We start from the raw sequence: 15836 nt of genomic DNA, 5'->3' as shown, positions 1-15836 counted from the left end.
TATTCACAAATATGTTTTGTAATGACCTGAAGACAAGAATTGTTATGTTTTCATTAGCTTAAAATTAGCTCTTTAAATCTACAGAGGGAGCAGGTCCTTTTCCATGTTGCACCGCCATGTTTCTACTGTAGCCCAGAATGGAAAAAGCAAATACTAGATCTAAAGGGCGCCTTTCACTTTTGCCCCTGAGTTTAGCAGCCACCATAGCTTCTCCCACATGCTTGAAAAGGCAGCAGTGAGGCGAGGGGCATGCAGTTGGGTGCAAACTGCTATGACTCCCAAACTGATTGACAGGTCTGTTCATACTAAACAAAAACAACACTATTGTGTATTAATGGTTATTATGTATTAATGGTTTCTAACTAAATTTTAGTTGTTAATTGTTTTGTTTCAGTAATGTTTGTTAAAACAGTAGTGAAGCAAATCCAAATACAGTTTGAGCCTTTTCATGAACATAAGTGGTACTTAAACTTCTGACTCCTTTTGTTTTGCATGCACCGCACATGCACTCCACATTTTCTTTTCTTGAACCATCAGTAAGTCCAACAGTTAACTACATTCTTGTCCTCAAGCATGGCCAGAGTTAATACCACAGCTTCATCAATGATAAACAGGGTCAATGGATTCCACACACTTGTCAGAAAGGTATGGTCTATATATTGTTTTCTACAGTGACTGACATATGGTGTCAGCACTAGGCAGCTGTAGCAGGGCCATCACAGCACAACAATTATTTAACTTCAACAATACTTCAAGATGTTGTGACAGATTACACAAATAGTGAGTGAATAGTGAGTGGCAAATGGCTGCCAGGAGCAACATTTTAAAAACTATAGGTGATAGGTGCCTGAAAAGAATACCCACATATTTAATGTAATTGATTGCGCCTGTGTCAGACAGCAGCAGCAACTTTGGCAGGCCACCCCCAAGAGCCTTTCCCATTCTGCACTTACTGCCCCCAGTGGTGCCGCCCATAAATCATTCCCAACCACTAGATGGTAGTGTTGTTGTAACAATACTGGTCAGAGCATCAACGAATCAATCACTTCAGATTTTGTTGCTAAACACAAATGAATTGTTGTCATAAAACTCGGTGCTGATGTCATGATTCACATAATTAATCACAATGATTAAACACAATGACCATGATCCTGACCAGCAAGTCTTGCTGAGATTAAAATGTCTTTTGCAGAAGAGGCCGTGGTCAAGAGCATAAGAACACTGTTACAACAATAAACAGAAGTATTAAGACAACTGTCACACACTGCAAAATATAAACACAATATCTAATTAACATGCAACAAAATAACATAGACAAAATCCACTATTATCTGTTTTCCAGACCAAATCTTGAGGACTATAATATATACTACTATAGGTGTAGATGCAGAAATGTACTTTGAATCTGATACTTAACTATCTGTCATTGTAAAGTCAGGTAAAAATAAATATTATCAGTATTAACAGGATGCAGCAACTGGAAGAAGGTTACAATGGGTGCCTCGAATATACCCACAACTAGGTTTCCATATAGATTCATAGCTGCTATCTGGTCACAGCTCATATCCGGTCCTAATCATACAAACAGAGCATCCAGTCTGCAAACAAAGGTCACCCGTTGTGGTTCAGGGTTTTGCATAAAAGCTTTTATAAAGCATAGAAGGGCAGACTGCCATTACTGCACAAAATGTTCCCCTTTCATGACGCTGCAGCAGAGTTTTAGCTGCCCTTTTATCCTCTGGTTCTTGGTGCATCAAAGTTTCTAAACTCTGCACCTTCGAAGTAACATCCTGTGTGCAACATGGTGGAAGCCTCTGGCTGCTGTTGGGTCAATGTCAAGTAAATCTAAGGTGTCGTGTCAAACACATGCATGGTGTCTTATTTTAGCAGAGAGAGATAGACAGAAAGAGAAAGTTGCACAGAGGTTAGTATTAAACCCTGTGTGGGGGGTATTCAATGAAACATCTGCCATGGGTGGTGACCTTTTTGAACCCCCTCTACCCCCACCACCATGCTCCTCCAGCATTCATCCCGCATTTTAAGCAAGCAGTGGCGAGTGAGCGCCGGTATTTGTAAAGCTTTATTGGACAACCCTGCAGAAACACCCCCCACCAACCCTTTCTCTCTCTCTCTCTCTCCCTCTCTCTCGCTCTCTCTCTCTCGCGTGCGCGCGCGCAGGAGCAGCTGTCATTGGGTCGAAGCGGGTGCGCGCGCGCCGCTGCATATAGCGAGACTATCCTGTTTGAAGATTATACTGCAGCTTCTGGCCATCTTGTATCAGACAGGATGAGACGTTGAGAAAAAAAGAAAAAACTACGACTATAGGAGGCCCCCCTTTTTTCTCAGAATACGCTCGTTGACAGGCGAATACCTCAAAGGCTAAAATCACATCTGCCGTTGTGTGCGTTGTAAACACCTCGTACGAGTTGTGGATTATTCCGAGGACATCGTACTGAAACCATGAGCTGGGGGTCAGAGCTCTGGGTGAGTGTCTGCACTTCTAACGTTTGTTCATGTTTTATTTTTTTTCATACAGCCTGTGTGCGGACATAACGGTTCTCTGATAAAACAAACGTGACAAGACGCAGCGGCTCCATGTTTGCCGCTAAAACGCTGTTTAGTATGTGCTGTTTTGCGGCAGACGTTAGCCAACTAATTTGCTAATAACCGAAGCTGGTGTGTTTTTTTTCCGCTACGGTGACTTCTGTTTCATTTGGCTTCAGTGTCGCTGTAACATGATGTATGTTAGCTAGCCGACAGGGAGGCTATACTTGAAAAATCCGAGCTAGCTAACCATCCATTTTAGTGTACATTTGAGCATTTCAAACCACGCTTTGCACACACCCCCTCTCGATATAACATAGCTAGCCACGCTGTGCCAAGTTATCGAGACTGTATGTTCACGTTGCAGTGACACTTGCTTATTTTTTCGTGACGGTTTCACGAACGTGTAACACGAACGTGAATTACGTACGTTTCACAGGCTGTAATGTCACGTTCAGGAGAGAAGGTAGATGAGTTTAAGTTCTCTTATTTGAATGCACCGTTGGCAGTAATATCTGCATACTAAAGGGTACTAAAGCACTGCTCATTACAAACTGTAACTAACTCAACTAGATATTGCAGCAGTTAAACAGCAACAATAACATCTTGCAGATTTGTTTATCATCACAACCTATGAGATGTAAACGTCTGAATAAGGAGCTAACAAACTGTTTGTACATATAAAGGGAAATGTCTGATAGTTTCTTAGGTTTGACCACAAATTGCATTTCATTTGTCTTAGTAACCAGAGTCTCTACAGCTTTATCCTCCAAATTGTCCAAAATCCTGTGGGGCTCGGATGACCTTATATCTTATAAATGTTTGCTTTGGTTCGTCACTCCTTGTGAGCACCAGTAGAAGACAAAGTGGAGGCCCAGTGACCTTACTACAATAAATTCCTTTGTAGTGATGTCACTTTTCATCCCACTTAAATTCACTTTTAAGGAGTGAACTTCTTACAAACCGGCAGTGGCCCTTATCAAGCCAGCCACTGTATCAGTGGTATTTCCCCATATTCAGACATGCAGATTTAGGGGAATTACGAATTTAAAAAAGGACATTTAGGGCAGTGTGTCGCAAAACACAGCATTGGTATAAGAAGATTACAGGACTGTGTCAAACTATTTTTACGACTTGATAATAAGCAGTTGTGGCGAGAGGAATTCCTGTTGTTTCAGTGGCTTGTGTTGTTATTTTGTTGTGGAAATGATCCACTTGAAAAGCAGTCATTCTGCTGTCTGCGTGCTGGCAACTACCTGGCAGGATTCCTTACATATGTAGTGGTGTGTTTCAGCGTATGTGCACTTGTCATTGTAAGTATGCATGAATGTATGCTTGCAAGTTACTACATGGAGTTTCCATTTGAACCTACAAGAAGGGTCACATTTTATTGACTTAAACTCACGTTTCACCCTTTCCTGTATGCATACAATAACAACTCAATTTTGAACCGTTGGCCAATGATTGTGCATAACACCTGATCACAGTACTTGCAGTGTGGAGCACCTTCTTTTCTCTGATAAAACTGCAGTTTTAGCAAAGTCAATATTATGAGTTGATTTTTTTTTTCATCTCTACCAAGCAGCAAAGGGGTCTGGAGATAGTTAAATCAGGGATGTGTTTTCCTTTCTAAGAAAAAAAGGAGGGAGAGGCACTCCCCTAAATTCTCCAGTAATTTACCTGGTCCAAAGTTCACAGAGAAAACCACCAGTACTGCACTTTTTTTGCATTTTCCCATTGATGTCAGTGTAGTTTTTACCTTACTACTGCTATGCTTGACCGAGAAACGCTGCTGCTCAGGTAGTCATGCAAAGCGAACATAGCCTGAAGGTATTCAACAGGCTTTCATGTGTACTTAAGGTCTGGAAAAAATTTGAAAGTTTTTTAAACAGAGACTGAGCTTTTGCAGAGAATAATCTATTTCAACCAGATGCTGGCTTTTTTTTCTCTTAGCAAGCTGAATGGAATCCAGACACTTGCTCTTTAATCTAAGTCTCTGCAACAGGGCAGCAGAGAGAGCACCGCAAAGCTCCACAGGTGGCTGTTGCCAGTGGAGAAAGTACACTGTTTATTTTCTTGTTGTCCCAAACCAGATCAAACAGCAAAACATACCACAACACCAGTGCTGTAACCATGGCAGGACACACACTTTTATGTAGAGCAAGAGCAGGATGTTGTGGGTTAGGCTTCAAATGTTTTGTTTTGTCCCACTAACTAAGAAAAGATAATCAGTTTACATTAATGTAAACAGGAAATCCTCACATTTGAGGAGCTGAAATGTTTGCCATTTTTGACTGAAATGATGAATCGATTATTCTATTTTTTTTGAATGAATGTCCTGCAGATTAACTAACTGATTGATTGACGTACCATTCCAGCTCTAGTTATTAGCCTTGCAAAATCCTATATTATCCGTCAGTTAGGCATATCTGTTAAGTAAAAAACAAATTCAACTCAACACCAGCTAGAGCTTTTTAAGGTCAAGACCCAGTATTTTGGACAATTAATTGTTTTTTCAGTGTTTATGATCACTGTCTTTGTGAGGTTAGTTGTCTTAAAAAAAATTGAATGGTGCAACATGACGGATGAAGGCTGAGGCATGACATGCACCACGCACGTTATCACACTCATCCTGTTGTTCCTCATTGTGAACAGGAAAGTAAATGATATTTCAGGAAGTGAAGTCACAGTTATGTGTGGTTTCTCTACCTCTCACAAACATGACTGCTTTGGTGAGGTAGTGCAAGTACTGAATCAAATTGATCAAGCAGTTTACTTTATTTGCAATTGCATATGCTTGGAAGGTATGGCTGGAACGTCTTGTTAAGGCTTTGTTAGTCTCCATAAATAAAGCACCCCAGTCAGTTGATAGGCCACAAAATGTCAAATACCTTTGCTGCAACATCACAGCTGTGATTGTAGTCTTGGTTATCCACATAAAGATAGACTTTAGGAATGTTTGCTGCCATGAAAATGATGATCATCACTGACCTGTCCTTGCAACATTACCAACAAGGCACCAATAGAATTGTTACAAAAACATCTTCCATTGACCTGCAAATATTCTTGGCATTAAACCTCATGATATTATGTTGTGAAGTACTGAAATGTATTGCAAGATATCAAAGCTTTGGTCAAATTCTTAAATGCCAGTTGTTTTCCTTTTATGCAAGCAGAAAATGAAGTAAATGGACCATTATGCTTTAACATGCATTCACAGTAAGGACACCAAACCCTTTCCAAAAGAGGCATTATGTAAAAACACAACCAAGGAAGAAGGAAGTCAGATGTGGTGAAACATGTGACTGTTTCTCAGTGGAACAGGGGCCAGAAAAAAATAAAACAAAGCATAAATGACTATTTTATAACGAACTGTAGAGGCATTACACTCTAAATAACCATTCTAAATCAAGTGCTGTGGTTGTCTAAAGTCTGAATAAAGGGGGTCCCCTACATCTCTAAAGTATTTCATCTTGGGGCTCGGGTGTTACAGCTGGAGGTGCAACTAACCAGGCAAAAGTTATCCTGTCAGTTCAAACACATTCACAGACTAAACATCAGTAGTACATAGTAGTTTAAAATGAAAAACAAGTTTAATCTTGTCCTCTGGCTTTACATTAAAGTGACCACTGCACCTTTTCACTATGACACACGTTGAATGTTTCACTTCTCGTGTGTAGTTATTTGGGAACTGGATGTACAGATGTAAAAGTATCTTCTTGTCACACAACTTACTGATGAGGCAACATGGACAAGGTTGAGACTCTACTGAAAGAGCTGCAGCTTAAGGTGAGTCGAAAGGTCCTCAGCGCTGGCTTTAGAGTAGTAATAGTAAATTGGCCTAGGTGTGGCTGAACCGTGCTTTGCCAGATACACTGTTCAAATGGTGAGTGACTTTGTCATGGCCGATCTCCTGGTGGTGTTCTTTCGAGTTCGCAACTGCCTGGTGTTAGAGTGGGATTTCCTCAGTGTTTTCTGCTGTTCTATCTCATCTTGGCTCAGACTCTCCCAGGATCCAGCCTCATCTCCTGCTGTTCACTTGACATTCAGGGCACTTCCAGGCTTGAAACCTGAGCTGGTTTGTTTCCTTCTGTCCGTGTGCTGGAGTCAGGGGAGGGGGTCAGAGACTGAAACCTTTGGCAAACTCCGACTGACATCCACGCAACCCCCCATTAAATCTTACACTCATTGCCACCCACCTGCTGACTCAGTGGTACCACCCCAAGCCCATTTTCTCTTCACCTCTTTCATTGACCTCCACGATGGTAAAATAGTGATGAATGGATCCACATCTGATCTGTAGGCCCCAGACTGCACCCTGGGGAGTGAGAAGCAGGAAGAAAGGAGGACGAGGGGGGTAGATGAGGGGGTATTCACATAGAGTAGGCTCACATTAAAATATGTAAGACATGTAGATGAATTACAATAAATAGGCATTTCTGTTTTATCCAACGCTTTGTAGTTATGTCCTGACAGACTTCTTCTGCTTTTCAGTTTGGCCCATCGAGTAAGGTGCCTATCTTTAAGTTTCAAAACCCATTTTTGCATTTTATTTCCATGTTTTATAGGCCAAATAATTTATTGAGATGTCCTGTCACGGGCGTTTTCTGACTACAAATGTTGTCCTTCCACTTCCTCAAAACTGAATAGCAGAGGACTAAGCTATTTTGTCATCTTGTTCATGAAAAGGTGACTCAATCCTTCCCGCCACAGGCTGGTGCAGCCTCTAATCTTTAGCCATTGCCTTTCTGTTATTTGTAAAGTCAGCCTCTAATCACTGCTTTGACAGTGGAAATCAAACAACTATTTGGTCTCAGTCACATGAGCTCTGATGTATTTTACCTGAGCTCTAGTCTTCCATGTTCTCCTAATTGCTGCTATATTGTACTACATACTGTAAGTGTTGTTTGTTCTTTGGCTGTTACAGCATTGAGTTTCCCTCAACAGAGTAATGCTGTAATACGAGCACAGAGATCTGCACTGCTGTTTTATGACTTTTAAAGGTGAAGGATGGTGAACAAAGGACCTCCACCTCTTTTATCTGCAACGTCTCCATTGAAACCACAAATACTTTCAGCCTAAGTGTACCTCATTGTAGGCCAAACTGTAGATCCTATAAACAAGTAGTGATCACAGTGACAGCATGCACATAGAAAGAACAATTAAAATAATTAAATCATGATGAAAAATATGATATTTATTCATGTTTACGAGTACTTATGAAAATGTGTTGAATTCTGTTGAAACTGTAATGCTTTACACATACAGCAAATGTTTCTGGGTTTGAAATAAGATAATCTCTTCATGTAGAAGACAACCATTAAACATTCCATCTCATTTTAATTTTCCTTTATTTGTGCAGATTTCACCTCTGGAGTGTTTTTGCAGTCTGTGTTTATTAACCCCGAATGGAAGCGACGGCACAGATGTTTGCTGCAGCTGGCAAGGACACACAAATGCGCGTGTGTGTGCTAAAGATGCTACTGTACATTTTGTTGGCTCTGTAATCTGAGTTCTCCTCTTTTGTGATCATGCAGTACAGGGACATTTCTGAGGCCAGGAAACAGTGGGTTTCCTGCTTATGTGACAGTAGTGGTCTGTTATTTTTTCTTCCTGCAATCTCTCCATTTTTAAGGGATACCAGATGTGGTCAGTGGACGTGGTTGGTACCATGTGAATCTTTTTAGCTGTTAACTTTATGGCTGCTTAATGTTAAATGATTCAAAGCTGTAATGAAAACTGGCTCGTGCAGCTGTGCAGTTACCACACATTTGTCTCCCACTGCCTGAAAATATTCTAACTGCTGGAGATAGATCCAGCTTTCACTCCAGCCCACTCTTGCCTTTCTTTGTGTTTCCTCATTTGCTCTGTTTTTCTTTTCCTCTCTCTGCTTTCATCACACAGACTCTCTGGCTCTGCCCTCTCCCACAATTGCCTTTGTAAGGCTGATGTGGATGCATACATCGTGTGTTACTTCAAAATAAAGCGTGTTTGCAAAGGTTGTTCAGTGTTTCTCAGGCTTCCTGGCAAGACAGTAGATCATTGTGGTCTGTTACTCCTCTTCAGTATGCAGAATGCTGTATCAAACTCTTTGGAATACCTTGCTTAATTTAGGAGTTATTTATAATGGGGCAGTATGTGGGGCATGTTGACATTAATTAATGTGTATGATGCCAGACAGAGAGGGTGGAGGTCATTGATTGTATTAGTAAATGGTTTTGGAAATAAATGACATTTGAAATTATATCCATCACTTCCTCTAGCGAGGTCTGGTTTCATTCAATAACAAAGACTGCCTTCCTCGCAAACTTAATAAGTTTCCATGTATCCTTGAGTAGGTGTTACCTCTCAGTATATTTTACATTAGTATAGAAAACATTGGCTGCAACTGTCACGCATTAAAGTGAATCAAACACACTGAGATATGTGCCATCTTTACTCATATCCTGAAATGACATGTCAGGGTGGAGTGAAAGTGCAGCAACCAATTCAGAGAACTTGCTTCACTTGAAAAACTCATGTGGTGCCAACAGTAACAAAAAAAAAGTAGGACCACCAAGAGATTTCACCTTGTCTGGATGATACAGTGAAAGTACTTCAAGTCCTGTGAGGAGGACTCCTCCCCATCTCAATAACAGGACTGTAAATATTCTAGCATCCGCATTCAGCCTTTTGTTGTTTGCAAGAGAGAATAAAGCTACTGTCTTAAATCCTTGTGGGCTGTTAGCAGGTTAGAGTGTTGGCTTTTCATGCAGCAGTATAAAAGCAGCTGAGGAAGTCAAAAAGCAAACTGTGTGTGCAGTGTAAGAGGAGGAAATGTAGCAGGAGATCTGACATAATATCTTCCATCCCTGGGGCCTCTCAGGCATTCATTTCTGGTAAACTGTTTTCTTAATCTACAAAATCATTTCAATTAGAGAAAATAATGTGAGTGAGTGAGTTTTATTTGCCCAATTTAATGTTGATTCTAAACATCAATCTGAGGAAAACCATGCCTACAGATAAAGCAGCAGTTACATGTTTATCTGTGTTAACCATTCCAACAAAATACAATGCTCTGGTTTAAAAAGGCAACCTCGCTCATTGGCTATACTAACCATACTTGCATGCATGATTTATGACACCTTTCTGCAAGTGAGGTGTAGGTAGTAGGTGACAAATAAGTAGGTTTACTTGGAATGGAAAACAAGTGGTCTGCGATTCACAGGAAAAAATGCAGTACATGGCTGGCGAATAGCCAGACAGAGTGTCCTACTGCGCTATGATTTGATCCTTAAGGGAGGCATTTGACTCTTGTCATCTGAAGCTAAGTTAACAAACTGCAGTTCTAGTCAGTAAAGAGCCAGTGCAAGAAGAGAAGCCATACATGACGCTGACAGAAAAAGGCACCACGTCACACTGATCTATTTATGAACTTAAACTGTAAGCAAGATGGACAGTTGGATAGAGGTGTAAAACACATAAAAAACAAACATGTATAATCTAGTCTCTCGTTTACTAACACCATGTTTGCCAGCAGACTTAATTACACCATGCTAGTGCTGTTTGTAGATTATTTTACCCTCTCAATGTTCAGTTCCACTGCAGCTACAGTATGTTTAAATTCAAAGACTGACACCTATTGGCAAGAAAGTATAGTAATCATAAAGGTATTATTTTGACCCTCTGACGGGGACATGTAGTTATTATGTTCAAATCATGGTTGTTCTTAATCGGAAAACATGTCATGGCAACACATAGCTTGAGTGCCTGGGCAAGAGATTCACCTGAACCATGTATAGCATTAGTGGACAGCTGAGCAGGGGTGTCATTTACAGGAACACTGAAGTGTTAACTCACCACTTTTGCCCCTTAACACGCTTCATACCATTTGTCAGCATTTATCTACTGCACAAGGACAACATGGTGTAGCTCAACTTAGTCTGGATTTTTGAGGTTGATACTGATTTGCTATTTCATGGTGGTTCTCTCATGTTCTATATATTATACAGTTCAAGGTTTTCCTAAATTCCAGAGGATGTGTTATATAAGCGTTAAAGAGCTTTATCCTCCAAAAAGAACAAAAACAGCTCAACAAGAACAATAGCTAATGTGTCTTTGCTGGCCTAGCTGGATTAATCCACAGAACGGCGGCACCCTATTGGGTGGTTAAGGTAGTTAGAAGGGAGGTGTAGTAATCAGATTAATAATAATGCCATTTAATCAAGTTCTGTGCTGGTTACATTTCTGTTCCCTCTCATTATTCTTTTCGTTCTGCCTGCATTTGCTGTGCTTCGATTGACAAATATGCTCTTGGATTAGGCATTACCAGGATATATGATGTGTTTGAATCCAGTCTTTGCATTACTATATGCAGGACCTTAAATCTCTTACCACTGCTCTGCTTGACCAAGGCTTGTTCTTCTGTCGTTTTTACTCCTCTGAGATGGATTAACTTTGTCGAGGGCTCGTTTCTCCTGCTTTGTTCTCGCATGAAAACTGTGACCATGTTGCGTAGAAGAAGTGAGTTTTTCGTTTTCCTGGACAGTGTTCGTTCTGTGAAACCGGAAAAAGAAGAACAAAAGGAAGAGGACCACTTGAGTCCTTATGAAGAGTATCTGCAGGTGCTACTGCAAATGAAGATGACAAGTGCTGTAAGTGGGCAGAAATGGTTTCCGTTCAGACATACAGTATCATTACTGAAGCTAGAGCAACAATAGCTGTGTGCCAGTCAAAGAATGTCATATAATATGCCACAATGAGGCATATAAAAATGCACAATATGGCAAGAAAAGGTCTGCTTTGTGAAGTTAAGAATTCGTTAGATGCCAGCTTAGTGGATATTTACAGGATGCTGCAGTAAAAGTTTCTTTTTGATGTCCATGAATGAGTTGACCACTCTTCCAGTTACTGTGACTCACGATTGAGAGGCAGCAATTTCCTGTTGCTTCACCGCCGCAGTAAGGGTGGGTATTTCTTATTGAGTAAGCCAAATACTACATGATACAGTTAAGTGATGTGGACAGACATAGAGTGATTAAATATCAACTGGGGTCGTGCACAGGCAGGCTCAGAGAAGAAATGTTTTACGGGCACAGGAGCAGGGCACACGTGTCCATACGCCAACACGCATTCTTAAATTTCAGACCGGCAGAGGCGTTGTTTCTATAAATATCTACATGGCATGCAAACAAGAGCTCTTACACATAAGGTCACCCACTGTGCCAAACAGCTGTTCGTATTTTGTACAAAGTTGTGCATGTGTGTGTTTGTCTGTGTGTGTGTGTGACTCTGTACATTTGTGTGTTTACCTGAGGGAAATGGACATGTGGTTGTTTTGTTCTTTTAGGGGAATATTTTTCATAGGTATCCCCCAACATCTGGCAGTTGATGACGAACCCTTAGTAGTGATAGTGAAAGTCTCTTCGCAAATGTCAGTGCAGTTCTTAGTGATTGGCCTGTATTTAAAATTACAGCAACCCAGTCCTTTATTAGTATGAGACAAAAGTTGCAAACTTCCTATGCACCAAAATAAATGTATTTGCAGTACTGGCTTATTTCGGCACTGGTTGAAATTGTCTGAGGCTGTCACATGAAGAGATCATTTGTTTGCATTCATATGTTAAATCCTCATGTAGGATGGGTGGGCACGGGGCTGACAAACCCTTCTCAACCTTTAATAACCCAGAGAGAAATAGCTGAGGGCAGCTAGTCAGCGGTCATGAGCGTTCTTTGTTTATGTGTGTGCACGAGCGTGTTTGTGTGTGTGAAGCTACTGTCCAATTTTCCTGTGACTCCTCTCCGACACAGGGGTTACACTGGGCTATGGGGGCATTGTTCCGCCCCGCTTTCTTGTACAAAGCCTGGTGTGTGTTTGAGAGAGGGCTTGGCTCCCCCCCCCAAATATTTGCTCTTGCTGCTTGACACCCACTGTCGTGAGACGCAGTGAGGCGCTGCATTGACTAACTCGTGGATGACAGTAGATGTAACTCTGCGTTACTGTACTCACTGCTTTGAGTCATCTCTCTGGTGTGTCTGGTGTATGCTGGTCAGTTAAAAGCGGAGTGTAAAGCTTGTAATGATTACAAGAACAGCTCCGCGGCTTCAGACATTTTCTGTCTGCTTTGTTCAATGCGGCAGAGCTAGTTTTGCTAGAACAATTGGGCTGTTTGTTTGTTATTTGAATTGGCAGGACCCCCACAGCCGAATCAACAGTTTTGCATGAATGCAGTTTGTTCCATTCTCGTTCTCACTGCAGTTTGGGGGTTGTTAGCTAATGAGGCTCCTGAAATACCTTATTCAAGTTTAGAGTACTGGTTCTAATAGACAAGAGGATAAAAACCACACTGAAACCACTTTATCTCTTTTTACATATACTTATGGCTATGATGCAATCAGTACTTCCGCCACAGTTTCTGACGCATCACTTCTTCTCCAATCACAAACAGTTAATGAGGACTCCAGGTCAGTACATTCTCTCCATGGCACAGTGAGATTTATTGGGTTTCAGACAGTCTTAGATGTTTTCAGCACAAGCCCAAACCCACCAACCTAATCTAATGTCCTTACTTCTTGCTCAACCAAGACAAAAGCATGTATGGGCCTCTTGTCCCATTGTCCTCCTCCCAGCAGAACATCTGTCCCTCTGCCTCTGTGGATTCCCCCTACCTCTGCTTCTCTTTGCCTCAACAGGTTTCCTGTCAGGGGCTAGACTTCATCTAGAAACCAGTGACACAATCTGAAAGGTTTTTTTTTGTAGTTCTAGACCGGACTTAATTCATACTACTGTTTCCAGTTTCATAGTTGGAGTACAATTTTGCGCACTGGATCTGACTGGATTTTGATTGAAATGCTTGGAGGTTAATGGTTGCATTAATCTGATTAATGATTTCATGAAAGTAAAGCCACAAATGCGATTTCAATCAATAATATGTTTGCCGTTAGTTCATTTCAGGCGGTGCGGAACTAATCTGAAACTGTGTGCAAATCCTCCAAAATGACCTCCATCTTAAAATCTGTACACCATTACGCCACCAATTAAATTAATGAGAGAGCTGTTTATCTAGACTTTTTGCCCTAGATCTACCATGCTACCACAATTGAAAATATTTACCATGAACAGATTTGGATGGAAAAAAGTTTGACAAAGAAAGGTTGTAAAATTTCCGATTACATTTTTTACATGTGGGATTTTTTTACTCAAACACTATGCATGTATTGTGTTTTAGTGTTTTCATTCATGGCTGATTCACATCTGCATTTACGTCTTTTTAACTTATTAGTCAGCAGTTTCCTGTTATGCGTTCATTCCCCTCTGTCGACCAATGAAACAACTCCCTTTTCCCTCTTCTCTTGTGTTTTTAATGGCGTATTGATTTTTGCTGTGATCATCAGAGCAGCAACCTGACCTCTGCAGAGGTGGTAAGGATCTAATAAAACAAGAAGTGTCCCCAGGAGCGTTTGTTCAGAGGTTTTAAAAACAGTGCAGTCCCGTTATCACCAGCCTTGTTGTCAAGTGTTTGTGCTCACTTTGCTGCTCACTTCATTTGTGTCTGGTTACCTAACACTGGATCTGTCTGTTCTTGAGCCATCTCATTAGCTTCCCTTTGTCTCCCCAAAAACAGAGATGACCATGTCATATGGTTCTTGTTTAGTGTCGTCTGCATTCCTGCATTATGAACCGACTTGCCTCTGAGGTTGACAGGTGCATTATTATGTGAAACCCATCTGTACTTAGGACATTTGTGCTCGGTTCACAGAACAGTTCTTCCGCATGCTCCTTTTATTCCACACCTTTTGTTTTTGAAACCTACTGAGGAAAGGGTGCTGGCAAAGACAGCTACTTAACATGCCAGAGAGGTGTTTTGTCATTAAGTTGAGTGTGTCATCCTTAGTTATTTGCTAGAAGAAGATAATTTCCTACTATAACCCGTGTTGATGTTGACCTGTCACCACCAAAGAATTTACATGCCTTTGTTGTTATACTCAGACATCGCATTTGGCGTCAAGCCTCACTACATTGCCCTGACAATGAAGAATGCATAGACTGTTAAGGGTGTATATAAGCTATGAATAGAAAGGAAGGAAGTCCATATTCCATCGTCTTCAGACACTGTGATTGAGTTTCAAAGTAAAATGTTTCAGTGCAGTAAATTCAGTGGTATAGAGGACAGAGAAAACCTTTGTGTGGTGGGATGCAGGTCAGTGGCCCCTCTGTATGGATGAGGTAAAGAAATCTGATCTGGAATGGTAGCTAAATAATGTGCATTAGTTCAGATTAACTGGCAGTCTAATACATTAAACTGCACCATAATCTCCATCACCAGTTGGGAAGGGTTGGAGGTCAGGAGGCTGAGCCTTAAACAAGCATGTATTTGTTTTCTTCCAGCACATGGGAAACCTACATATTTAGTAACTGCTAAGTGTCTCCTTTGTTCTCTGTTTGAACGTGTTTCCCATTTCCTGGACAATGAAAAATATTTATATACACAGATCTATTTATTTTCTTTCATGTACTACCACAATAGTACATGCATCACAGTGAGTGGGGTTGTGTCCTGAAATAACAAGCAGAGTGGGGCTGGTTCGTCTCCTGTAGGGATCCCCCCACTTATTCCCTCCTGCAGGAACAAGGTCAGGTGTCAGAGGCCGCAGATGGAAGAATGGAAGCAGGTTTAGAGTTAGAGCAGGAGTTATTAGTCTTTAGTACAGGGCCATTGGAGGAGGATATGACACTGTGACACTGTATTATTTGCATGCAGTACATACATGCAAGCTGAAATAACTGGACAGTGGATTTATTTTGAGATACGTCTTTTCCTACTGAAAATATTTTTACCAAAATGAATGATCACAAAGAATGATCACATCTATTCTTTGCATCTTGTTACTTATTTTTTTCTTTAACTCTGTCTATATTCACTTTCTTCTTCTTTAAAAATTGTAATTATACTTAAAAAACTACCGCAGATACAGAAAAATCCCATCACTTGGAATGTGTCAATCTAGAAGATTTGGTTTGTTTGGGCTGCAGCTAATGATTATTTTTCAGTATTTATTAGTTTTCCGATTAACAATAAATTGTTTGGTCAGTCGTTAACAGATTCCAATGATTTGTTTTGTTCGACCAACAGTTCAAAACTCAACGACATGTAGAAATTCTAGCATTTATGCTTAAAAAATGACTCAACGTTCATCAGCTCCTTGAATCTGTTTTCTATGGCCAGTTCCAAATTATTGACAAAATGTAAAAAATGTACAGGGTACTTTGAATGGCAGGAGGTTGCTGTAATGGAGCATGGAGACTCAAAGCC

The 15836-nt window shown here is 40.8% G+C and overlaps 1 protein-coding gene across 2 annotated transcripts in view; it reads left to right on the top strand.

Annotated features, from left to right (window-relative positions):
* The first annotated feature begins 2253 nt into the window (after positions 1 to 2253).
* LOC121622677 (formin-binding protein 1) overlaps positions 2254 to 15836 on the top strand; it is a 54950-nt gene continuing 41367 nt past the window's right edge. Inside the window, exon 1 of one of the 2 annotated variants that reach the window (XM_041959567.1) lies at positions 2254 to 2484. In XM_041959567.1, coding sequence (XP_041815501.1) covers positions 2461 to 2484 — 24 coding nt within the window. In that variant the 5' untranslated portion in view covers positions 2254 to 2460. Of the gene's footprint in view, positions 2485 to 6272; positions 6334 to 15836 lie in introns of those variants that run through there. The other variant, XM_041959563.1, reaches the window with a different exon arrangement.

This window comes from Chelmon rostratus, chromosome 19, assembly GCF_017976325.1.
Source record: "Chelmon rostratus isolate fCheRos1 chromosome 19, fCheRos1.pri, whole genome shotgun sequence".
Taxonomy (NCBI): Eukaryota; Metazoa; Chordata; class Actinopteri; order Chaetodontiformes; family Chaetodontidae; genus Chelmon; species Chelmon rostratus.
Note: the sequence above shows the minus strand (reverse complement) of the source record. Positions and strands in the feature narration are given on the sequence as shown.